This window comes from Culex pipiens, unplaced genomic scaffold (assembly GCF_016801865.2).
Source record: "Culex pipiens pallens isolate TS unplaced genomic scaffold, TS_CPP_V2 Cpp_Un0016, whole genome shotgun sequence".
Lineage (NCBI taxonomy): Eukaryota > Metazoa > Arthropoda > Insecta > Diptera > Culicidae > Culex > Culex pipiens.
Genome location: NW_026292833.1, coordinates 157,459 through 183,427, shown reverse-complemented (window position 1 = coordinate 183,427; position 25,969 = coordinate 157,459). Strand labels below are relative to the sequence as shown.

The 25,969-nt window shown below is 41.4% G+C and overlaps 1 protein-coding gene and 1 pseudogene across 1 annotated transcript; one reads left to right on the top strand and one right to left on the bottom strand.

Annotated features, from left to right (window-relative positions):
• The first annotated feature begins 10,380 nt into the window (after positions 1–10,380).
• Positions 10,381–20,106, top strand: LOC120427842 (40S ribosomal protein S14-like; annotated as a pseudogene).
• Positions 20,107–20,187: 81 nt separating this feature from the next.
• On the bottom strand, positions 20,188–25,630 carry LOC120427850 (nucleolar protein dao-5-like). The gene is made up of 2 exons (XM_039592769.2): positions 21,934–25,630; positions 20,188–21,871 (listed from the first exon to the last, which is right to left on the bottom strand). Exon 1 carries the CDS (start codon positions 25,501–25,503, stop codon positions 23,386–23,388), a length of 2,118 nt encoding a protein of 705 aa, XP_039448703.1. The 5' UTR covers positions 25,504–25,630; the 3' UTR covers positions 20,188–21,871; positions 21,934–23,385.
• Between the last annotated feature and the right edge of the window lie 339 nt (positions 25,631–25,969).

Here is a 25,969-nt window from a genome sequence, read left to right as displayed (position 1 = left end):
TAATAACTCATTTACAGCAATTTATTGCTTCTTTTCTCAAATTACTTAATTCTCATCTTGATCACTTCCACTTATTTTTCTTAGGATTTTGTTTTTAAACCTTCGCAGGTACTGATTTCTAGATGTATTTTATGTTTTTATAATTAATAGTTAATAGTTAATCTTTTCCGCATGTTTTTTCTTCATTCATGACTCAATGACTATCTGACTATTACTATTAATGTAGTTTAAATACTCTTTTCTTATTTATTAATATTTTCCATCTGAATCTAAAATTATTACATCTCTTCCTCAGTATCAGCCCTTACTTAAATTCTTACTCAAAATTGATTGAAATTTATTGAAATCATCTGATCAATCTACTTCCTTGACGAACATTCTGTAACTCAGCCTACGACAATCAATCGAAGCTCAAACATAATTCGGATAGGTTTCCAGACTACCGTTTTTACATTCTCACTCAAAACTGATTAAAATTTCCTGAAATCATCAGATCAATCTACTTCTTTGACAAAACATTCTGTAACTCCGCCCAAGACATTCAATCGAAGCTCAAACATAAGTCGGGTAGGTTTCCAGACTACCCTTGTAAAATTCTCACAATGATTGAAATTTATTGAAATTTCTTGAATCTATCAGATTAATTTACTTCCTTGACAAAACATTCTGTACCTCAGCCTACGACAATCAATCGAAGCTCAAACATAAGTCGGGTAGGTTTCCAGACTACCCTTCTTAAATTCTCACTCAAAACTGATTGAAATTTCCTGAAATCATCAGATCAATCCACATATTAGACAAAACATTCTGTAACTCAGCCCAAGACATTCAATCGAAGCTCAAACATAAGTCGGGTAGGTTTCTAGACTACCTTTTTAAAAATCTCACACAAAACTGATTGAAATTTATTGAAATTTTTTTTGAAACTATCAGATCAATTTACTTCTTTGACAAACATTCTGTAACTCAGCCCAAGACATTCAATCGAAGCTCAAACATAAGTCGGGTAGGTTTCCAGACTACCCTTCTTAAATTCTCACTCAAAACTGATTGAAATTTCCTGAAATCATCAGATCAATCTACTTCTTCGACAAAACATTCTGTAACTCAGTCCACGACACTCAATCGAAGCTCAAACATAAGTCGCATGGAAAATGCTTTCCATTCTGGCATATTCAGTTTTTTTTAAAGTTTTCTTAAAACTGCTTTCAAACACGAGTCGGAGAATACATATAATACATCAATTATATTTCTAAACTCGACAGTTTGCTTGCTATCGTCCTTTTCTCGTCTGGAACAACAGAACACTCAATCGTCTCGAGTCTGGTTCCACGACGGACCTTCTCAAAATCAAACTATCCACTTAAACGACCCCTAGGTATTTTGTGGTCTCTATTGCAAGTTTCTGCTCGAACCTAGAAGTCCGAAAGCTTGAATGGGGAGAGCACCTAAACCTCTTTCTACTCCAAGAAACCTTCCACCCCAGGGTTCGAACTTGGTGAGTCCAACCGTCGCCAGTGATTTTACAGGAGCAGGCTTGGTTTGGTGTGTTGTTTGTACTTATACCAGGGGAACGACTCCCACACCTGGAATGACTTAACGGCCTAACAACAACTAAGACCAGGACCAACGTTTTACTTTCCCATCCGATGGAAGATTAAAGCAGATGGGAATCGAACCCATGATCATCCGCTTACAAAGCTGACAGCGTAATCATTCGACCGTTGCTGCGGACCTTCCCGTATCCACTGGATACTATGGCTTTTCATTCTTTTTTGCCATTTTTGCTAAGGCTTTTCAATCTTTTTTGCCTTTGTCAATTTGCTGACTAAACTTATCTGCCATTTCCTCTATGGCTTTCATTCTCTTCTCCTTCTTTTGCGCTGGTCAGTCTTTTTTGCCAGTTTTCTCTAGGAAATGTCTTTTTTTTCCTTTGATTAGTGTTGGCCAGTCTTGTTTTGTCTTTTTATAAATTTCCTCTTTGGTTTCGTTACCGAGCAGTTGTTATTATAACTCACTTTTACCTGACCACACTAAATTTTAAAAACACCTTTTCACCAGACTGCTGGAAGAAACAACCGTAATTCTTTCCCACGTGTAATACGTACCATCGGCCGGTGAGAACGCAGTATTCCCCCATACAATGAAACACTAAATTGTCCACTACCGCCGAAACACACAAAAAGGGAGCTAAGCCACGCCATTGTCGTGTCCCATCGCGGCCATCTTCAAAATAACCGTCAAAGAAATTGACGCATGACTTTTCGCCTCAAAAATACAAACCAGACTGAAACATCGATCGACATCGAGCTCCTTCGCAGCGAGTAAGAGCACGCTATTCTCTCCTTACTCGCTCACGAGTCATCATTCAATCCGAAAGCTCATCCTGCTGTCTCGTTTACTCCAACTAAGCCAGAACGAGCTTTCAAGAGAATCACGCCGATTTGCTCATCGAGCGCCGCGCGCTCGTTCTCTTTTGTTTTGCCTCTCCTGCGTTTTCTTCTAAAATCGCTCACTGTATATCCGGCAAGTTTCGGCTTCTGTCAAATCGCGAGACCGAATTTGCGTTTCTCTTAACATGCGTTTTAGCTACACTACTATCCTGTTTGAGTCAAATGTGAACTAAATCTTGCATACAAATTACCCGTGTGTATTAAATTTACGTAATGCTTCGTTTGTGTCATACATTTGATTTAAAATACTTAAATTTCATAAATCATTGTATCACCTCGTCTTATATCCCACACCTATCACTGTTCAAACTTCATTTTGTTAATTTTGAGAACATATTTTTTTCAAACCAAATCAATGTAGTCATAAATTTTATATTAATTGAATTGAAACACCAAGATATGTTGATCACAGATGGCTTCGAAAATCTTTTTCTGGGAAGTCACTAGAATATTTTGTGCGAATTATTGTTTTAATATTTTTTAAAGACGTTCTCGTATAGAGATTTATTTTTTTAAATTTCACGTTGTTGCAATATTATATTGGTTGTGTTGTTATATTAGTTGTCCTTAGCTGAGATGAGGAGTACCTTTAGAAACTGTTTAATTCAATAAAAGATTTTGATTTTGAGCGGATAATTCAACTGAAGCAAGAACATCACATTTCTTCAATATTTTATTTGGTTTTATTATTTCAGTGTTTTAATGAATTTGAGCATGAATCGTTTTTATGTTTATAAATGGATTTCTTTAGAAGTAGATTAAGTTAGAGTTAATGTAACTTTTTTCAAAAAAAAGTTGTTTATATTACATTGAAAAACTGATGATCTATGTAACTTGCAATATCAAATAAAGTGAAATTTTATTTACATATTTAATAAACCTCTTTAAATATTTTTGACATTAAAAAAATATTGTTGACTTTCAGTACATCATTTTAATAACGGATTGATTGAAAGTTATTAACAAAAACCTTCAAAAAATAGATAAGACTGGTATCCCTTAAAAGATACACATTGTAACTGAGTTTTGTGGCATTAATATAAAATGAATATTAATGGGAAAAACTCAATATAGAAATTGATTTAATTAAAAAATCAATGTTGATAATTAATTCAATTTATACGCAATGTTTTTTCACAGTACGCTTTCACTGTGCACGCACGCTCTTTCTCTCTCTTTTCGCTTTTCTACCACTTGCTGCTTACGCTCGCACACACGGCGAAATGTCAAAACAGGAATCAAAACAAACCGGTGCTGTGGTTTTTTGTTTCGTAAATCGGGAAAAGGTGCATTTTTGGTGCATTGTGTGTCGATAGTCGTATGTATTTGTGTTTGTTTATGTGTAGTGAGTGAGGGGAAAGTGGAGGTTGTCGTTTACCGCGGAAAAGAACGATTTGTAGCGAGAAACTTGTGTGTTTTTGCGTCACCATTTTGGTGCATTAGAAGAAGGACAACTAAGTAGATTCACCACCGCCAGAGTGAGCCACCGATGGAAACTGAGGCTTCAATTCGGTGCGGAGTGAACCCGGCAGGCTGTGCTGTTTTTGTTTATGTGTTTTATGTCGGTAATTGCGTGTGTATTAGTTTGTTTATGTGGGGAACGAGGGGGACGTCACTCCGCGATAACACACTAAAACGCACATAAACTAGCTCGAAAAGCATCAACGCTACTCATCGTGCCGAGATTTCACATAACGCCACCTTAACCCGGGCAGGTGGGAGAAGTTATCTAGTAATGTACTAAAAAGTTATCTAGTAAAGTACTAAAACTTGAAAAACATCGCCACTAGATAACTTTTTAGTACAAAAGTTATCTAGTAGCGATGTTTTTTTTTGAAAAAAAAACGTAGAATTTACTAGATTACCAAGTTACTATAGATAACTTCTCCAATATTTTAGGTTACTAGATAACTTCGGAACATTTTTCATTTTTTCTGAAATTACTAGATAACCAAGCTACTAGATCAGGGCTGAGCTGTAGGTTAGTCGAGGTTAGTCGTCGACTAACATGTTCTTTAACAAAAAGGTCGCCCTCCTTAAACAATTTGGCGCCCTCAGAGGGCCCAAGAGAAACTTTGCATTTTGAAAATTTGCCAAGTTGCGCCGCGAAACGCTGCCGCGTTTGTTTGAATTAACTAGCAGTGCTCTTCAACGTGCTCCGTTTTGATGGTTCGTAGATGCTGCTACGTTGTTGGGTTTTATGCATCGCTAGCATACAATGACCGGTGTTATGGTTTATCAGAGTCTGGTCTGTTTTTGAAATAAACATTTTTGTTCGCTGCACCCAACCGGCGGTCGCATGATTTTGATGCATGGCAGCATGAAAGTATATCAGAATCTGCATGAAAACTGTCCTCATGCATTTTTTGCGCTATAGAGGTATGACATTTTTGCCCGTTACCGACAGTTATTGACATTACCGACGGCAGATTGATTGTATTGCAGAAAAAAAATCTTAACAGAACGAGGATTGAACCATCAACTTCTAGGTTGCTGATCCGACACGCTACCACCGCGCCATGGACGCTTGATGAATGGTGAGGGACAGAGCGCGAACATAATGTTCTCTCTAGAGTGTTGCTCGGGGACGCGCCAGCATTCTATGTGTTGGTGAGAACTGCAGATCGCTGACGTGTTTACACGCGGGCAAAAATGATGTATGGGCTTGCTGCAAAAAATGTAATAAAATATAACATTTTCTGCAGCAAATCCACTGTTGCAGATTTTGAGATATATTTTTCGTTTTGGTGTGCTATGATTAAATTTATTGTGGCTATTTAATGCCAAATCATTAAAAAACTTTGCGTCAGTAGGGATGAAATTGGGTCAAAATGATTTTTTATGGAATTTGCAATTCCTCAGTCTTTTCAATGAAACTTAATTCTGTTTAAAGGGTTGTGTAGGAGACTTGATGCCTTGAAGTTTTACATCATTTCCGGCATTGTTCTGTGCAATGGTTTTTGTTCTATTGACCAAAACCCCAAATAGGAGGGCCGAGGTACCCCAACGGAATCCGGAATATCTCCGGTAAAAGTGGACCATATTTGTCCCCCATCTGACAGTTCAAAATATAGACAAATCTGGATCTTTTGCAACCGGAAGCATCCAATTTGGTCAATGCTATCAAAAGTTATGAGATTTTTAAGAAAAAAAATAGGGGTCAAATGACTACCCGAGCGTTTGAGTGTTTATGGATTTAGGACAAGACGGATAACATATTTCTGTCTTTTTGAAACCCGAGAAAATATCCGGTTACTCGGATTTGTTCAGTTTCTCATTGTTGACGTTTAAGGAAAAGTTAGCTGTAGTGTTTTGTAGGTAGTTTTAAGAAAATAGAGGTACAAAAAATTACAGTCGAATAGAACCGGTTTAAAAGTTGCAAATCAAAAGTATGCTACAGGGAGCTGAATTGTGTTGCAAGCCAAGAATTACCCAACATATTCCACATCCCCCCCCCCCCGCTCATCACCTGGCGCCCCTGGTACAAATATAGGCGCCCTACGAGAAGAAGCGCCCTCGTCAGGAACATTGGCGCCCTAAACCCGCCAACAGCGACTAACTAGTTCAAAATCGTACAGCTCAGCCCTGAATTATGGTGTAGGTATTGGAGGATGAATCAACCTAGGGGTGCCCAACTTTTTGGACCTGCGGACCAGATCTGATTATTCTGAAGCTGTGGCGGGCAAGAACTAATGTTGGATAAAAGTTGATAATGACAAATAAACTAACTATTGTTGCAAATAAGATTAATTTATTTGGATTATAAGAAATTGTAACCGGAGGCGGTCGGTCGGATCGCATCGGCGTAATTAAACGAATGGCTTAAGCGCCACTCCCAAAGGGAGACCATTCATCATGTGCTGCTTTGCCCAGCTATGAGACCCTGCCACAGGGCGGGTGTATCCTTGATGCCAAAATTTGCGATTGAGAACGATCCGACTCATCCGAGAACTCGGCGGTTAGCCGAGGCGCTACAAACGGAAGAAAAAGATCGCAAACTCAAAAAAATACCTCAGATCTAGAAAACCAAAGATTGTACTTGCCCCGTTCTTATCATCACAGGTAGAAAATCTCCCCAATCAAATTTCCCCAGAACGCTTCAGAAGCCAGAATGGCGGAACCAAACAGAAAACTACCGCGAAAGTCTTGAAAAGATTTCCCAGAACACATCAGAAAAATCTACAAAATTACTCTAGAAACTCAAAAAAACGTATATTCAGGTTCGCATAATTCAGTAGCTACAATTTTATTGATTACAAAAAAATACTTCGGGCCCTACGAGATTCGATCCGCAGATCTTCTGCATGCTAGTCTACCACGGTACCTCGGTACCACAAGAGAATTCCTGTCTCTCTACCTGACGGCAGTGCACTGCCTGGCTAGTAGTGTGCGTTGGCTTGGGGGGCGAAATTCATTTGGGATCGCTATAATTCATTCACTGGGGGTTTTGCGATCACGCAACATAACATGGGGGTGGCTTATGTTGCCCACGGGGTTGGCGGAAAAAGAACTGGCCAACGATCGATCATGCGCATGTCGGGGGAAAAAGTACTTACACGACCATGGTTTTACGTGTGTTGTTGGTTGGCGATCCGGCGATCAGCATCACTTACAGCTTCGGCTACGGCGAGATGGTTCCGCCGGCGGCTAACAGCAGACGGGTTGGCACTAACGGCGGGTGTTCAGCATCACTTCCGGTGTGCGGGGGCGCACAGGTGTGCAGCTACGAGGCTGCGATGTTGGCGTCGGTTGCGACGACGGCGCGGATGCGCGCGGGAACTTGGCGGTGGACCTAGGCCTCCACGAGGCCGTCCCGGTTCGGTCGGCTGGCGGTCGAGGGTTCGACCGTGGCGTGTGTTGACGGACGCCGCCCAGCTCGTGTGTTGACGGACGAGCCGCTTGGGGATTCACCCCGGAACTTTGACCCCTTGGTGGAGTCCAAAAGCGCTGGGTTGACGGTTGGAGTTTAGCCGAAGCATCTCTTAAGAATTTGCAATCTCTGACTGCCGAACTGGAGTGCATCGACCTCCCGTTCGAGTCAAAAAAGTGCTCTTGTCGCAAACTTTAGCATCTGAAGATTCTTCCTTCTCGTGCGGATCTCATAACAGGTCAAGGCAAAGTATTTTGAAAGTCTCCCATAAGGGGTGGCGCTCAACCCATGACATAATTAGGTCGAGGCGTAGCGCGAGAAGATAAGCCAACCATAATTATGGCACGCTAAAATATTGGCGAATTCATCTCTTCTGTCTGCCGTTCTTGCGGCAGAGGGTTGTACTGATGGTACTGCTACAAAATAAAAACAAAGATATCGTACAAAAATGTTTTTATTTGATTTATTTTTATTTTGTTTTGTTTAAAAAAGTATTGCAATTGTTTTGTCGATTGCATTTGAATACAAATGGTCGTAGAAAGTTTATAAAGTTTAATTTCTTAGCACAACAATATTTATAAAAAAAATTAAATGCACTTTTTGCGTTATTATGCATTTTAACCAAATATTTTTCAAAATATTTTAACACACACAACATTTAAAAAGCTATTCTTCTAATTTCTTCAAACAATTGAATTTTAATTAAACAAGACATTTTAAGGTGATTTCTTGACACATTTTCAAACATTTTTCAATGTTTAAAAAATATTGGCTTTTTAAATCTTTTTCCAAACAAAATTTATTGCCAAAAAGTTTTATTGAAAACTACATCCTTTTTTTCTTACTCATTTATAAGTAAATCAATTTTAATCAAATTCCTCAAGAAACAAATTTCAATTCAAAATTTATGTTTTAAATAAACACATTCAAAAACAGATCAAAACGACAGTTAAATACTTATTTATTTTTCATTTTTTGTTTTGTTCAAGGGCCAAGTTTATCGAGGAGGAATATCGACAATAAAGTGTTGACTTTTACATGTCATTTTTTTAAGAGAACACATACACAAGAGCGTCCAATTTTCGCCCGTGAAAAAAAATTCGAGGGATTTCCCGAAAAAATTTTTTTTTTCTTTTCCCGGAAAATTTGTTAATTTCCCGGGATTTCCCGAAATTCCATCAAAAGTACAGTATGTAAAAAAAGTATTTACACCCCTTGGGCACTATGTACATATTGTGATGAAACATCTAAACAATTTAATGTTGATAGAAACCTAGTACTACGTTTTGTTCAGAAACTCATGCCAGACATTTTGCTACAAAAAGCTCATGAAAAGATGATTTCTATAAAAAGTTATATACCTAACAAATACTATTACGAAAATAGAAAAGGTTCAAAAAAAGTTTGTACACCTTTCGAAAAATTTACATAAATAATGTTATTTGTTGACAAATCACCATAAATCCAGTCTCCCAACTCCAAATTCTATATAAAACCTATCTTAACTTAATTTTGAAATCTTCTAATTCAACTAAATGTCAATATATTACCATGTGTGTGTGTGTGTGTGTGTGGTCCAATCCAATACCCGCTGGCCGGCAGCGAAATTATGGGAAAGTATAGTTTGTATCAGACTTGGGTTGAGCTGATACAGCTTATCTCAGTCCCGGGTATTAGGTGGTGACAGCCCTCGCGCTGCTTCCAATGACCCATTTCAGAATGGCAGAGATCCTAGCGGCCCAATTCCGAGGTCATTGGGCATTGTCTGGCCCCGCCTAAACATAGTACAAGAACCAGACGGGTCCTCGACCTATCTTTAAACTTCCAATCCCATCAGGCAAAACAGGGATCAGCGCGTATTTAATGATTGTTGAAAAGTAGGCAAAATGTGAAAATTTCAGTTTGGATAGATCTCACCAAGTTTCTGATTTCTGGTAGTCCTAAGCACCCGGGAGTTGTCCCATATTTAGGCCGCTTGAGCGCTGCTTGATGACATTTCCGAAAATATTCCTTGGCAAACTGCTTTTATTTCTTTCGCACTATTTGATTTTTTAACTAGTTGAATACCACCCTTAGAACGAGCTAGCCCACATCACACTAATACTACTGCAAGAGCGAAGCCGCCGCGATGAACTGTCAAACCCTTGACCAAGCGGTGTAGAAAACAAAAATCGCAAAAAACTGTCCAAATTCCCAAAATTGCAGGAAATCTTCACTTTCCACATGAAATCTACACATTGTATAATCTTTTCACTACTTTTCATGCGATTTACTATAAAAACTACCGACTAAATAATTCAAATTCCGCGGACCGCACACCACCAGCCTCTGCTCTCGATGGCAGGGCTGCCAACTTCCCAACTAAATGTCAATATATTACCATACACACAAAAAAATATTTTCGAATGTTACATCATTTATGATGTAACACTTTTGCACGTCATTAAACATTTAAATTTAAATGCAATTCGATGTAAATTTGCAACAAATTATACGTAAAAACATGATTTTACATGTGATTCAACCGTTTACGTCGAATCTCAAGTTTACATCAACTGAGTTTACATGTGATTCATTTTTTCCGTGTCGAGTAAATTCACATATTTTTTTCTGTGTAGAATTGCTAAATAAACATTTTGGAGTGGGTATAACACCGTTTTGGGGGTATTTGTATCGATAGAATAGATTTTTCGTTGGAATTTCCTACCAACCCGGAATTACGTCGTCGGAAAATCCGCCGGCATCTGAACCGGTCCACAATTCACCAGTCAACCTATGTGGCATCAGAAAGGGCATAAAATTTCCGATCTTTTGATACCCATACATCCAGGTTTTCTATAAAACCCACGTTTTTAAATACCTAAGCAAAAACGTTGTTATGGTTTCGTTTGAGCAACCTGCCAAAAAAGTATGGAATTTCGTAATTTTTGTTCTCGTGGATCAAACTTACTTTTTGCCCAGGTATTTAAAAACGTAGGTTTTAAAGAAAACCTAGATGTTTGGGTATCAACAGATCGGAAATTTTATGCCCTTTCCGATTCCACATAGGTTGACTTGTGAATTGTGGACCGGTTCGGATGCCGGCGGATTTTCCGACGACGTAATTCCGGGTTGGTACGAAATTCCAACGAAAAATCTATTCTAGCGATACAAAGACCCCCAAAACGGTGTTATACCCACTCCCAAATGTTTATTTTGCAATTCTATGGTAATATATTGACATTTAGTTGAATTAGAAGATTTCAAAATTAAGTTAAGATAAGTTTTATATAGAATTTCCAGAGTTATATAAACTTTTATACTAAGTAGTTAGTAAACTTTATATTCAATCCAAATTATTTTTTTAATCAGTCAAGGATGCCTATTTGGAGTTGGGTGACTGGATTTATGGTGATTTGTCAACAAATAACATTATTTATGTAAATTTTTCGAAAGCATTAGCATTGCACAGAAAAAAAAGTGTAAAATCACACGTAATGTAAACGATAAATCGTATGTAAAACACCATCATTTAATTTTGAGATCTTATGTATAGTGCTGAAGATCATTTAAAAGGCCATCATGTAAACTGAAATCCGACGTAATGCTAAATTTGATGCAATCAATTTTATTTTTGAGAGAAACTGTCAAATTTGAATTGATGAAAAGCATGTAAAAGACAAAATCAATCGAAAAGTTGAACATGTAATGTTGAAATACTGTAAATTTCAAATGTTGTTTGTTGTTGCTAATGACAGCTAGCGAAAACAAAAGCAATTTAATTGTTGTGTCGTTTAGTCGATTGTTTGGTTCAGCGCTAGTTCTCGCCGGATAGTTTGTTTACGTTTTAAGACCAATCGGATTTGATCGAAAGATGTCTTTGGCATTTAGTTGGCGGTAAAGATGCTACAAGTAATCAAGTGCGTTGTCATGATCTTCAAGAATCTGCATCGTAATAGGTAAATATTCTTTGATGGGGGGGCACTTCGGGATCGGGGTTTCGGGGGCAGCTCACGGGCCGGGACGTGATCGTTTTCGCGGCGAACAAGCCGGACACACCAGGCAACTTGGCGAGGCGACACTAAAATATTTAGTTATCTTTCCTACTTGAAAACTAAATCATATCTGTATTAAATTACCGGATACCTTTTGCTTCTCCGACAGAAAACCACTGCAACGCTTCCACTTGCATAGTAATCTGCGATTCCTGGCTGGAACACTCCAGAACGTAACAACAAAGACCACGGCTAGAGTTGTTTTTGATCCGGCCAGCCGGGGGGGAAGGAGTTGGCGTTGTTAAACTTGTTGCTTTTTCGGAGAAATCAAACTGGATGTGTGTTTTCGACCAAATCGAACAGCTGTTCGAGCACAAGCCGCACAAATTCTCCATGAAATCGGTGCCTAAGGTTGACTGATGATTACAAGATCTGTTCCGGCGAACAGATCTTACAATGATGTTGGTGGAGGTAGCGGTGCTGCCGCCGTCGTTTGAACCGGATCCGGATAGGGACTGCTGGTGGGGAACATCAATTCGAAAGGCGCGGGAATCCGAAAATCACAAATTTAGACATTTTAGGATCACACAGGAAAGTAGAAAAATTACGTGAAAAAAAGGATTTCATTTAACTAGCAATAGCAAAAAAAAAAAACGAAACGTCACAAAATTTCTCTCTGCACGTTGCGGATTAAGTAGTCATTTGATGAGTCTACTAAAGGGTTAAACTGAAGATAAACTTATTATTAACACCCAAACTGGTTGGAGTTTTAGACGGATTTGGCCTACTTTTATTTCAGAGTGCATTGTTTACTTTCGGTTTGATTCTCTCAATGGATTCTGTCAATGGCTGATTATTTATATCGGATGGAGCGTCGATCGTGTACGTCGGAGATTCCGCGTGCCAGTGGCAATTTTGGACTTGGTTTCGACTCGAGCCAAAACATTCAGCTGGAATCCGCCGCACTTAGGTAAAGCCACCTTTTGTTTGAAGTTTTTTCGTGCAAAATTTAATCAAACCTTTTTTCTAACCAACTCTAGTCAAGAGCTCGCTTCAGCGGTTTTATCGGAGTTGTTATCATCCCCTGGAAGCTGGCTGGAGAAGAATAACGCAAGAATACTACACTCTGGGTTCTCGGAGTGGAGCGATCGAGCAGAACGCTGAAGGTCAATTTGTCCCGTCTTCGTGGTGGAAGCTGCCCGTGGCGCCGGAAGGCGACAAGCCGGTTGAAACGTAAGGCCAGCAGTTTTATCAAATGAGATGGCGTTTGTTAAACGGTAATAATGATTATAACATATATTTCAGCAAATTATAGGAGAAATTAATCCGCGAATTACTATGTCGTTGTGTTGTCGAGTGAAACGTGTGTCATTTCGGCTGGCCCCGTCGCGCTGGACACAGTACGGGAAGTGGTGGTGGCACCTGTTCCAACCGCTGCTCCGAATGCAACGTCTGCAACACCCGTAACACCTGCTTTTCTACGCAACACGGACAGTTGGGACGTGATTCTGTTGATGATACATCCTGTAGGCCGACGGAGAAGATTAGCCACGATAATCGTCACTTCCGAATCGTGGCACGTTCATCAGACGTCGAACCCGCTTCCCATATAAACCCGTGATATTTCCCGCCATAGATACGAGGTAGGGTAAATCGTAGAATTACCTAGGTACTTGTTTTATCTAATTATTTATTTTTTTGGAAACTTCAGGGACCTTCATGGGTCCGTACATTTTTGAGGATGTCGTCCATGAGTGGCAAGCTGATTGCTGAGTGAAATTACCCTCGGACGTTCCGCAAACGGTGTGAGGCAAGCGTTCCAGGGCTGAGCTGTAGGTTAGTCGAGGTTAGTCGTCGACTAACAAGTTCTTTAACAAAATGGTTGCCCTCCTTAAACAATTTGGCGCCCTCAGCAGGGCCCAAGAGAAACTTTGCATTTTGAAAATTTGCCAAGTTGCGCCGCGAAACGCTGCCGCGTTTGTTTGAATTAACTAGCAGTGCTCTTCAACGTGCTCCGTTTTGATGGTTCGTAGATGCTGCTACGTTGTTGGGTTTTATGCATCGCTAGCATACAATGACCGGTGTTATGGTTTATCAGAGTCTGGTCTGTTTTTGAAATAAACATTTTTTTTCGCTGCTATGATTAAATTTATTGCGGCTGGAGTGGCTATTTAATGCCAAATCATTAAAAAAAACTTTCCGTCAGTAGGGATGAAATTGGGTCAAAATGATTTTTTATGGAATTTGCAATTCCTCAGTCTTTTCAATGAAACTTAATTCTGTTTAAAGGGTTGTGTAGGAGACTTGATGCCTTGAAGTTTTGCATCATTTCCGGCATTGTTCTGTGCAATGGTTTTTGTTCTATTGACCAAAACCCCAAATAGGAGGGCCGAGGTACCCCAACGGAATCCGGAATATCTCCGGTAAAAGTGGACCATATTTGTCCCCCATCTGACAGTTCAAAATATAGACAAATCTGGATCTTTTGCAACCGGAAGCATCCAATTTGGTCAATGCTATCAAAAGTTATGAGATTTTTAAGAAAAAAAAATAGGGGTCAAATGACTACCCGAGCGTTTGAGTGTTTAAGGATTTAGGACAAGACGGATAACATATTTCTGTCTTTTTGAAACCCGAGAAAATATCCGGTTACTCGGATTTGTTCAATTTCTCATTGTTGACGTGTGGTTTAAGGAAAAGTTAGCTGTAGTGTTTTGTAGGTAGTTTTAAGAAAATAGAGGTACAAATAATTACAGTCGAATAGAACCGGTTTAAAAGTTGCAAATCAAAAGTATGCTACAGGGAGCTGAATTGTGTTGCAAGCCAAGAATTACCCAACATAGTTGTTATTTTTTGTGTACCCAAAAATAACAAATAAAATAACAGTTTCGGTGTTTTATCCGAAACTGTTGACAAGGATCCTTCTCCTCGTACTGAGCCTTCTGCCGTCGAGAAACGAGTAAAGGCTCCGCCAATTGTAGTGACTTCTGTCTCCGATTTGGCCAGCTTCCGAACGCAACTGAAGAATTGCAAGGAAACTTGCAATTTGAAGGTTTCGTTCCAGCTTGGTCGAAGAGGAGAATGTCGCTTGTTGACGGAATCTTTACAAGATCACCAAACTTTTGTTGGTTATTTGAAAACCCACAAACAAAATTTCTACACGTATGAGACCAAGAATGCTCGTCCATTCAAGGCGGTCCTGAAAGGTCTCTCCAACGACTTGTTGGTGGATGAGATCAAAAACGAACTTAAGGTGTTGCTTGGCTTTGTCCCATCCCAAGTAATACCAATGAAGAAAAAATCAAACGGGAATATTTCTCGCTTTGGTTTGACTTCACAATTTTATCTGATTCATTTCAACAGAAATGAAATCAACAATTTGAAACTTTTGGATAAAGTACAGTTTTTGTTCCATGTACGGGTAAAGTGGGAGCATTTTAAGAAACATGGCGGTAATGGCCAGAATCTGACCCAGTGCCGGCGTTGCCAGGCATTCGGTCACGGTACTGATCATTGCGCCATGGTTCCAAAATGCATGGTTTGCGGGGATTCTTCTCACGACAAGGACAATTGTCCCGTGAAAGAAGTCACCCAATTTAAATGTGCAAATTGTGGTGGAAATCACAAATCAAATTTCTGGGATTGCCCCATCAGAAAAAAAGGTTTTGGATTCTCGTGCTAAGCATCAGCCGAAATCCAAACCGAAATTTTCTCAAAGTCAGGTTGTACCTGCATCTTTAAATCAAACGTTCGTGCTGTCTCACTCGAACAATACCCCTACCGTGGAAAAGTTAGGTAACAGCAATGGCATTTCTTATGCCAACGTCGTTTCGGGTTCGGGTTCATCCACGAATTTTAAATCCTCTACCAATTTTCAAATTGGGCAGGTACCTCAAATTTCATTTGAAAATTTTTCTGCTGGCAACACTTTGGGATCTTCTGATCTCGGCGATGTTACGTTTGAAAAAATGACTTTTTTGCAAAACTCACTGTTTGGTTTGATTCAAACAATGAGTAATGCTACATCCATGATGGAAGCTATCCAGATTGGATTAAAATTTGCGAATGATGTTGTTCTTACCCTGAAGTTTAATCATGGATCTAAGTAATTCCATCAATATTATGAATTTTAATGCTCGCTCTTTAAAAGCGAAAGAAAATGATTTTTTCAACTTTTTACGAGTTCATAACGTGCATGTTGCTGTTATAACCGAAACATTTTTAAAAACTGGCACTTATTTGAAAAGTGATCCAGATTATAAAGTTATAACCAATAACAGAATGAATCGAAATGGCGGTGGAGTTGCAATAGTTATCCACCGTAGTATGACTTATAGCACGTTACGTGACTTTAAGTTAAAAGTTATTGAAAGTTTGGGCATTGAACTGGAAACTTCTTTTGGGAAAATTATGATTGCTGCTACATATTTGCCTTTCCAATGCACTGGGGAAAATAAAAATTATTTCAAAGGGGATTTGAATAAACTTACTCGGCATAGATCTCGATTTTTGATCATCGGTGATTTTAATGCCAAACACCAATCTTGGAATAATTCAAAAGTAAATTCCAATGGTAAAATTCTATTCAGAGATTGCACTTCTGGTCTTTATTCGGTTTTATACCCGAATGGGCCAACTTGCTTTTCTTCTGTTAGAAATCCATCAACAATTGATTTGGTTTTGACAAATCAAAGTCAGTATTGTGGTCCTTTAGTGACTCATGCTGATTTTGATTCTGATCACCTTCCAGTAACTTTTTCACTTTCTCATGAAGCAGTTACCAGACCCAATAGTTCTGTGTTTAATTACCACAAAGCTAATTGGGACAGGTATCAGCATCATATTGAGAACAATTTAAATCATGATTTTGTTTTAGAAACCAAAGCTGATATTGATTCAGCCTTGGAATCTTTAACTAATGCAATTTTGGATGCTAGGAATATTGCTATTCCTAAAGTCCAAGTCAAATTTGATTCTCCCATTATTGATGACGATCTTCAGCTTCTGATTCGTCTGAAAAATGTTCGTCGAAGACAGTATCAACGTTCTCGTGATCCTGCACTGAAGCAAATTCAAAAAGATTTGCAAAAGGTTATTGACCACAGATTCACTCTCCTGCGAAATGAAAAGTTCGCAAGAGATGTCAAACAAATTAAACCTTATTCCAAACCTTTTTGGAAACTTTCAAAGGTTCTTAAGAAACCTCAAAAACCAATCCCTTCTTTAAGAGATGGTGATAATATTCTATTAACTAATGGGGAGAAAGCTCAAAAACTTGCTCAGCAGTTTGAGAGTGCTCATAATTTCAACTTAAATGTTCTGAGTCCTATTGAAAATCAAATTTCAATAGAATTTCAGAATATTGTTGAACAACAGTTTTCATCAGATGATGTTTTGAATACGGATCTGAATGAAATAAAATCTTTTATCAAAAAAATTAAAAATATGAAAGCCCCTGGTGAGGATGGCTTTTTTTACATTTTAATTAAAAAATTACCTGAAGCAACTTTAAGTAGCTTGGTCAAAATTTGCAACAAATGTTTTGATTTGGCATATTTTCCCAGTAGTTGGAAAAATGCCAAAGTAGTTCCGATTTTGAAACCGGATAAAAATCCTGCTGAAGCCTCAAGCTATCGGCCCATTATTTTGCTTTCATCTATTAGTAAATTATTCGAAAGAATAATTCTTAATAGAATGATGAGACACATTAATGAAAATTCAATTTTCGCTGATGAGCAGTTTGGATTTCGCCTTGGGCATTCAACTACTCATCAGTTGTTGAGAGTTTCAAATTTAATTCGAAGCAACAAATCTGAGGGCTGCTCTTCTAGACATAGAAAAAGCATTTGACAGTGTTTGGCATAAAGGTTTGATTGCGAAATTAAAAAGGTTTAATTTTCCGATTTATATCGTGAAAATTATTCAAAATTATTTGACGGATCGTACTCTGCAGGTATGTTATCAGAACAGCAAATCTGATCAACTACCTGTACGTGCCGGCGTCCCTCAAGGAAGCATTTTGGGTCCAATTTTATACAATATTTTTACTTCTGACTTGCCTGATTTGCCCCCAGGATGTCAGAAATCACTTTTTGCTGATGATACAAGCATCTCCGCCAAAGGTAGAAGCCTTCGTGTCATCACAAGAAGATTACAAAAAAGCTTGGATATTTTCAATTCGACCGGGACCGTGGTGTAGGGGTTAGCGTGATTGCCTCTCACCCAGTCGGCCTGGGTTCGATCCCAGACGGTCCCGGTGGCATTTTTCGAGACGAGATTTGTCTGATCACGCCTTCCGTCGGACGGGAAGTAAATGTTGGCCCCGGACTAATCTAAAAAGTTAGGTCGTTAGCTCAGTCCAGGTGTAGGAGTCGTCTCCCTGGGTCCTGCCTCGGTGGAGTCGCTGGTAGGCAGTTGGACTAACAATCCAAAGGTCGTCAGTTCAAATCCCGCCCAAGTAACCACAAGCACTAAATCAAAACTCTAAATTCACTCTAAATAAACATTCCCGATGCTATGACACTTTAAATAGTCTTTCCAAATGTTTCGAAACATTTGTAGCTTGAAACATTATTACCTACCGTATAATGACATATAGAACAGCCAATTAAAGTTTCGAAGCATTTAGCACAACAATGTTTCAAAGTATTAATGGTAAGCTTTATATATCACTGTAGAGTAAGCTTTTAATGTTATATCACATTTTGACATTTCTTAAAATGTTTCAAAACACTAACTTAACACTAGTGAGGGCAATAAAAGTTTGGCAGTATTTCGTGGTATGTTTATGTTTGCTGCAGGTAAAATCGTTCGGCGCACGGTTCAGCGTCTATAAAAATGTGAGTCAATTATACTTAGTTTAACTGGGCTTAGTATTAAACTATTCTTTTTTCCAGAACAGCTCCTTATCGTCGCAAGATACAATTTTCTAGTTACGATGGCTTCCTGCAAAAACAAAACTAGAAAGGAGGAGTTTTCGCTCTACGCCAGCTTCAACGACACTTTCGACCACGTCACGGATCTTTCGGGCAAAGAAACAACCTCGCGCGTCACCGGCAACATGAACGCCAAGGCCGATCGTGACGAGGCTCCGCCCTACGCCGCTTTGTTGGCTGCTCGAACGTCGCCGATAAGTGCAAATCGCTCGGAATCACGCTGCGTGCCACCGGCGGAAACCGCACCAAGAGCCCGGGACCAGGTGCTCAGTCGACGCACCGTGCTCTGTCCTGTTCGTCAAAGAATTTTGTGATTTTTTTTAGTGCTATTAGTATAAACATAAATAAATGCTCTGTTTTAATCTGGCAAGTGTTTCAGTTTTTCTTGAAGTTGTTCCTCTAGGAAGACTTAGTCGGCAAAAATCATCTGAATAAACATATTTCAGGACGGACGAGACGGTTGGCGGAGGGCATCTAGATGAAACATCTCAGTACACGCAGTTTAGAATCTCGAAAGCAAAGCAACACAGCAAAAAAACAAACAAACTTTCAAAATCATCATCCCAGCGTAAAAGCACTCTCCCAAGAGAGAGAAAGAGCTGCGCAAAGCTTTTTGATTTTTCTATTTTTGTTCTGTCGGTAAAGTAGTATTTTGACGTTTTACCGCTGTATAACTGTATATCTACTCAATTTTACCTCCATGCGTATAAAGTGAATATAAAGTTTCAAGACTCTATAGACAAACTTTATATGTTGATATAGAGGGGATTTAAAGTTACCTTATACAGTCCCGCGGTTACTTGGGCGGGGTGGATGGAAGCTAAGGTGTAAAAAGAGGTTTGCAATTGCCTCAACAATCAAGCCTTCGAACACCTAGTTTCGAGTAGGAATCTCGCAATCGAGAACGCCAAGGCAATGCTGTAGAGCGAATAATTTGATTTTGATTTTCAATTCTTATTTGAAAGAATGGAAAATTACTCCAAATGCTGCAAAAACTCAACTTATTATTTTCCCTCACAAACCAAGGGCTGATTTTCTTAAACCAAAAAGTCATCACATTATAAAGATGAATGAGGTAAATTTAAAGTGGGAGGATCAAGTGAAATATCTTGGACTTGCTTTTGACAAAAACCTTACTTACAAGGATCACATTGAAAGTATCCAGGTTAAATGTAACAAATATATTAAATGTTTGTATCCACTTATAAACAGGAATTCTAGACTTTGTCTCAAGAATAAACTGTTAATTTATAAACAAATTTTCAGACCTGCCATGCTTTATGCTGTGCCGATCTGGACAAGCTGTTGCTTAACCAGGAAGAAAAAACTTCAGAGGATTCAGAACAAAATTCTGAAAATGATTCTGAAACTTCCTCCCTGGTTCAGCTCCAGTGAACTTCATCAATTAGCCGAAGTTGACACTTTAGACGTTATGTCCAATAAGATAATTGATGCATTTCGACAAAAATCATTGCAGTCTTCAGCTGCATTGATCCGCTCTTTATATAGTTTATAAGTTAGTTTTAAGGTATCCCTTTTCCCTTTTGTACATGTAGGACCTCCTACATTTGAAATCACTGAATAGCGAAAGCTACAATATTTCATGAATAAATGAAAGTTGCTAGTATTTAAAATTGAGGTGAAAAGTCATCGATTGTGATTGGACACTCAATAATATTTTAACTGAATGAATGTACATGGAAGAGAAAATCAAAATAAATATAAATTTAAAAAAAAAACCCGCCAACAGCGACTAACTTATTCAAAATCGTACTGCTCAGCCCTGATAAGCTGTATCAGCATTCGGCATATACAAAGTCTGATACAAATTATACTTTCCCATAATATCGCTACCGGTTAGCGGGTATTGGATTGGACCACACACACACACACACACACACACACACACACACACACACACACACACACACACACACACATATCATTTTTTGCCCGATACTTGCACTTTGTCGACACTTAATTATTCCAGTAAGAAAATATGTTGAATCAAGTTTGAATTTCAAGAAAATATAATTTTCAGCCCGAAACTTGCACCTAGTCGAAGGCACTAAATCGTTCCAGTGTGAAAATATGTTGAATCAAGTTTGAATTTTAAGAAAATATCATTTTCAGCCCAATACTTGCACTTAGTCGATGGCACTAAATCATTCCATTGTGAAAATATGTTAAATCAAGTATAATACTTGCACTTAGTCGAAGGCACTAAATCGTTCCAGTATGGTTTCCGGCACACGCCGGGGTTTGGATATCGTATAGAACCCACCCTTGGTAGCAGCCTGTGCTAACTAACATTCCCGTCCCAATCCCCCCGAGATCTACAAACTGACATGGCGGGCGCCGTTGGTGGCCAATGACTGTTACCTATCTACAGCAGCTCTAGTTTTGATGATCTTGATGTTTTATCTTTTCAGCGCATTCATGCATGCTGTTGATAAGGGAAACATCACTAGATCGTTGAAGCGTATGATCGCTTGTGCTGATAGGATATTACACTCAAAAAACCTTTCACCACAGAGTTGCATGAAAATTCCAGTGGCAGTCCATTTTTGGTTCAGAACAACGTTTTACAGGAGTCATGCAACTATCACAGTGAATTCACGTCATCCCAAATTGATTCTCACATAGCCTGCACTCACGCAATTAAACGCTACGTGAAATTTATGCCTGAAAAATTTTAAAGCGTGGCTTACAGTCAGCTGTGTTTACACTCAAAATAGTTTTCACCACAATGTTGCATGAAAATATACGTGATTTTTTTCCATTTGGCATTTCATGCAACAGTGACATGAACGTCATGTGGGAACTGAATCTCAGTGCACAGACCCTCGATGGTTATTCACTACCGCATCATGCAAGGTTTGCATGAATTTCTCGTGAAATAAGCATGGCTTTCCATGCAATATTCACATGACCTGAATGTCAAACTCACCTGAACCTTAAATGGCATTTTAGTGGGTTATTTCTTTATTTTTATTATTCTTTTTCAGATAAAAAAATTATAATACACAAGTCTTTGAACTTTTTATTGTCAAAAGATTTGATTTTTCGATCTTTAAACCACAATATTAATCGAAAAAACGAAGTTGACTTTATAGCTGTCGGCCACCATTGCTAGTACCAACCACTAGTGTCTTCTTTTTTATCTACAAGGACTTCGCCGCCCTGGGCTCCTAAGTGTATGAAAGTATGGCACGGAGCGACGGCGCCGAATACCCATATTTACACAAAGAATTTTAGAGCGCCCGCCGCGGGATTCGAACCGGCGACCTCTGGATTGGAGTCCAGTGCGCGGTCCGATTGATCCACACGGGCGGGACAATATTAATCACAGTTCATAAAACACTATTAATCACAATTCACTACCAATTTAGCTGCTTTCCGGGTGAAGGGTTTAAGTTGGGTGGATTTCTCCTATTTTTGTTGAATTTGATTCACGTATCCGGATTTTCGCTAACGGTGTGCGGGCCGGTATGCTGAAGCACTTTAGCAGCCTTAATTTTCTGTTGGTTCCTGCCAGCGCCTTTCTCAGCTTACTTGTCTCCATTTTGCGACGTTTGATGGCCTGGTTTTGCTGGGCCTTGCGCACCTCCGGATTTATGTTTCAATTGGCCTTAGGGTCTAGAAATAAGACAATTGAAATTTAATTTAAAAAAATACAACATGATTACAAAAATACTAACCATCGAACTGTTAATATGGCTGAAACAGCGCGACGAGGAATGTCAGAAAATAACCAGCTGAACCGACAAAAAATTAAACGATGTTCACTTCAAGAGAATCAGCAGCCGACTGATCGTCCTCAGACTGCTCGCCCGGTTTGAAATTTGCAGACAGGAATTTCATGCAACCTCTTCAAACATTGTTGTACACTCAAAATAATGTTCACCACAATGTTGCATGAAAATATATGTGGTTATTTTCCATATGGATGTTCATGCCAAATCTACGTGAACCTCTGGTGGCTAGGCTGTATGCATTTTCAAATATACCAATACAGTCATACCCGACATCACAAGAATGTCACTGTTCGGTCGGGACCGAACTACGGAGCGTGTGGACTGTAATTTTGGCGACGGCGGACTCTCAGGTGCGGTCACCCTTGGTGGACAACGGAGGAACCAATTTTCGGAGGCGGAAATCGGATTTGCGATCGGACCAAACTTAGGCGAAAGCAGGGCAACTCTTCTAAACAATACTTAACTTATCTGTATTTCTCTACTGGGTCGATCTACAAAGGTTGCGCGGTCGCGGGGTTACTTCCTCGGAAGCCGGTTCGGGGTTCGCGTCGGATCGCGTCGAGGTTGGGCGAAACTTGTCCTCGCGTGTCGTACGCCTCCTTCTCGGACGGGAGGTGGAGCAAGAATGCTGCTGACGTCGTGGTGTGGAGCAAACTAGCGGTACTTTTCCTCGTCGTTGCACGCGCCGTTTTCCCTCCACTTTGCTTGTGTTGTTTTGTTTTGGTTTGCGCTCCCTTCAGGAACGCTCGAGTACACGCTAAACTCATTCCGGACGGAACATACTCCCCCCGTTGAAGCATCGATTCAACATTTTTGCTGATCAGGTTGGCGTTGATGATGTCGAAACGGAGTGTTGAGTTGTTGATCAGATGCGTAGCAACGGGAAGAAGTAGCGGATCGAAGTTCTTCGTGGGCGGTCTCCATCGTGAAGGCATGGTTTGAGCATTTCCAGCTGCTTCGGGCGGACCTTCGGTGGTCCCAGGCAATCTGCTGTAGTCGCATTGGCAGGTCTGGGAGTTCATTGTGGTCGATGGAGTGATGCGTGTGGAACCATTATCGGGCAGGACGCACTGCGGTAACTCGCCACCAACCGTGCAGGCTTGTTTGATCCAGTGGCGATAGTCTCGGTGGAACAGCTTGGTGTGGTCATCGTGTTGAGCGGTTGGCCGCTTTTTGTTCTCCAGCGTGCGTTCGCCAACGGAGCACTTTCGATGGGCTGGTTCGGAATCGTTCATCAGGCTTCGTCCACTAACGTCTTTGATAATCGGTTTGCGGGGGTGCCATCCTCGTGCGTAGTTAGGATCGTCATCGTAGCGCCGATTGCAACTTCGGGACATCCGCACTGTGGAGTAACTGTACGGCGGGTTGCTCGGAATCTTGCTCCGCTGCCAGCCTTCAAGCAATCGTAGTAGGCGAACCTTTTGGCTGCTCACACCGCGTCGGTTGACCTTGACGGACTTTCGGAGCGACGATCTGTTCGCACGGCCCACGGCCGTTCTTCGGGAAACTGGTTTCACGACCGACGAAGTCGTTCTCGTAGTACTTGGCGTGTATGTTGTGGCAAAAAGCAAGCAAAATTGGGAGCATACTCACAAGTGCGGCAGCGGTGGTGCTTGAAGTTGTCCAAAGTGATCTGCTTCGTGGGGTTTTGGGCTTCGTTCTGGACTCGACGATGGTGGCTTTCAAGTTGGATGTTAGCTTGGAGCAGCAGAGACTGCCGTTTGTTCGGTTAAGCTTCAGGCAGGTCCAGAAAACTGCGGCGATAGTGCGCCGTTTCTGCGGCAGGCCGGGTGGTTCATTCAGGAGTGGTCGATGGTTGAGCGCTTCGCTTGTTGGGGTGCTCTTCTTCGGTGCTGCTCGATGCTGAAGCCGTTTGAGGGCGTGCTTGGAACCACCTTTGCGTTCAGACCGCACGCACGTCTTCGTCAGTTGCTCGGTCTCGGACTTTCGTTTCTGTGGAGGTTTCTCTTCGTGGTGTTGGTGTGTCACGTTCACGCGATTGGGTTCCGGAGCTCCTGTGTCTCGCAGATCACCAGAAGTCGAGCTGGTGGGTCGTTGTTCGTGTGGTGTGCCTCGGCAAAGCACTGGGTGTAACGGGTCCGGGAACTTTGGAGAAACGCCGTCCGTCTTTCGTGAACTGGGCTTTGCGGGTTTGTTGACAGCGTGCTTCTTCCGGGTTCCGTGGGTGTCGTTGAGCGGCGGGTTGGGACAGGCTATCGCTAGGCTTCGTTTATCGGGCGCTTTCGCAGCGGTTGGCAGCGGCGGATTTAGCTCTGCTCTGGTCTGGAGGGTTACAGCGTCCCGTTGGATGGTCGTCAGGGGGCTGCCGTGCTCGACACGGAGAGAATTCACCTTTTCGTTCCGGAGGTTCACCGCTGGTAGCGGCTCGCGTTCTTTTGTTCGTGCGTCACCGTCCGTGAGCGAACGTTTGGAGTTGAACAGGTTGGGTTCGGGAAAGCTTGGCAGCACTGTTGACATCTTCTCGGCTTCGGGTCGGGATCCGCTGTCCTCTGAGCAGCGGTCAGTGTTGAGGAGCGTTGTCACCGTCGGCATTGCGAGTTCCCTTCTCTCGTCGGTTTCGACTTGTGGTTCGATGCCGTTGTCTGTTGCGATCAGACTTGCTTCGTGGTTCAGGACACTGTCGGGAGTTGGCGCACCAGTCATGTGGGTACCGTCGTCCGGGAGGACACGACCGGTTCCGGATTCGTTGGGGTTTCCTTGTGCCGGTTCGAGAGGCACGCATTTGACACTGGTTTCGGTTTCTTCGCTGGAGATTGCGGACACTGGGAGGTCCGTCGGATTGGCATCGGTTGCCGGTTGAAGCTGGTCACGCATGACCACTTCGGTGTCCAAGACATCGCTCGCGGATGTGGGCTTGGATGGGCGGATTGGATCGATCTTTGGCGGCATACGACTTCGCAAAGCCGTATCCGCTTCCAGGGTTTGGGACCTGGACCGGGTTTCGGGTGGTGAGCTCGTGTAGCTCGTCGACGGAGAGTGATTTCGCAAAATCACTTCCGTGTCCAGGTTTTCGGGCCTGGATCGTAGGTTCGAGTTGGCGGTTTGTCCTGAGAGCTCCGGATGGGTGGACTCACAGGCCATCATCGGGGTGTCCCAGTAGTTGCTCTCGTAGATCGTCGGCGTTGACATCGTCCAGAGCTTCTGCTGGTGTGCAACGTAGTCCATTACACTCGTTTTCGGGTTGGCGTTCGTCAGCGCAATGAACTTCTCCTCCAATGGCACGCTGACTGCATCGAAGAGTTGGTCGAAGGCGTCGTATTCCACTTCTTGCTGGGCGAGGTTGTCATCCGGAACATTGCCGACGATGCAGCTGTGTGCTCGGCCGTACTCGTCGTACAATGCCCAAAGGGTTTTACGCAGCTTTGTCAGCTGCGCTAGCGTCGGATTCTGCAGATCGAGGACGACATCCCGGAGATTCGCGATCTTTTGCATGGCATGTACTCGCTGTTGGAACGCATCCTCCAGCTTCATCGTAAACATTGCCTTCCACATGGTGAAATGGGGAATCAAAGGGCAACAGAATCGATGCGGAACGCTGCAGCTCGCCTACAGCGTTGGCAGCGGAATGTGGTTTCCGCGAGAGGGATGTTTGCCTTCACAGACGACGGGTTTGTTTCACTTTTTTTCGCACTTTTCTGCTTCAGCAGGAATCTTCTTCTTTCTGGGGTCATTCTTCTGCATCTTTTCACTCGTCAAATCTTTCACGGCTCGCAGCAAAAGATTCGCGCTACTTCGGTTCGGCACCGCTCAAAAATCTCACTTCCGGAACAGTTCTTTTGCGCACTTTGTCGGAACTTTCCTTCCGGATGTCCCCGGGGAGGCGCGCACACGAAAGTCCAATCCGGGTCGGTAGGACCATATGTTCGGTCGGGACCGAGCTACGGAGCGTGTGGACTGTAATTTTGGCGACGGCGGACTCTCAGGTGCGGTCACCCTTGGTGGACAACGGAGGAACCAA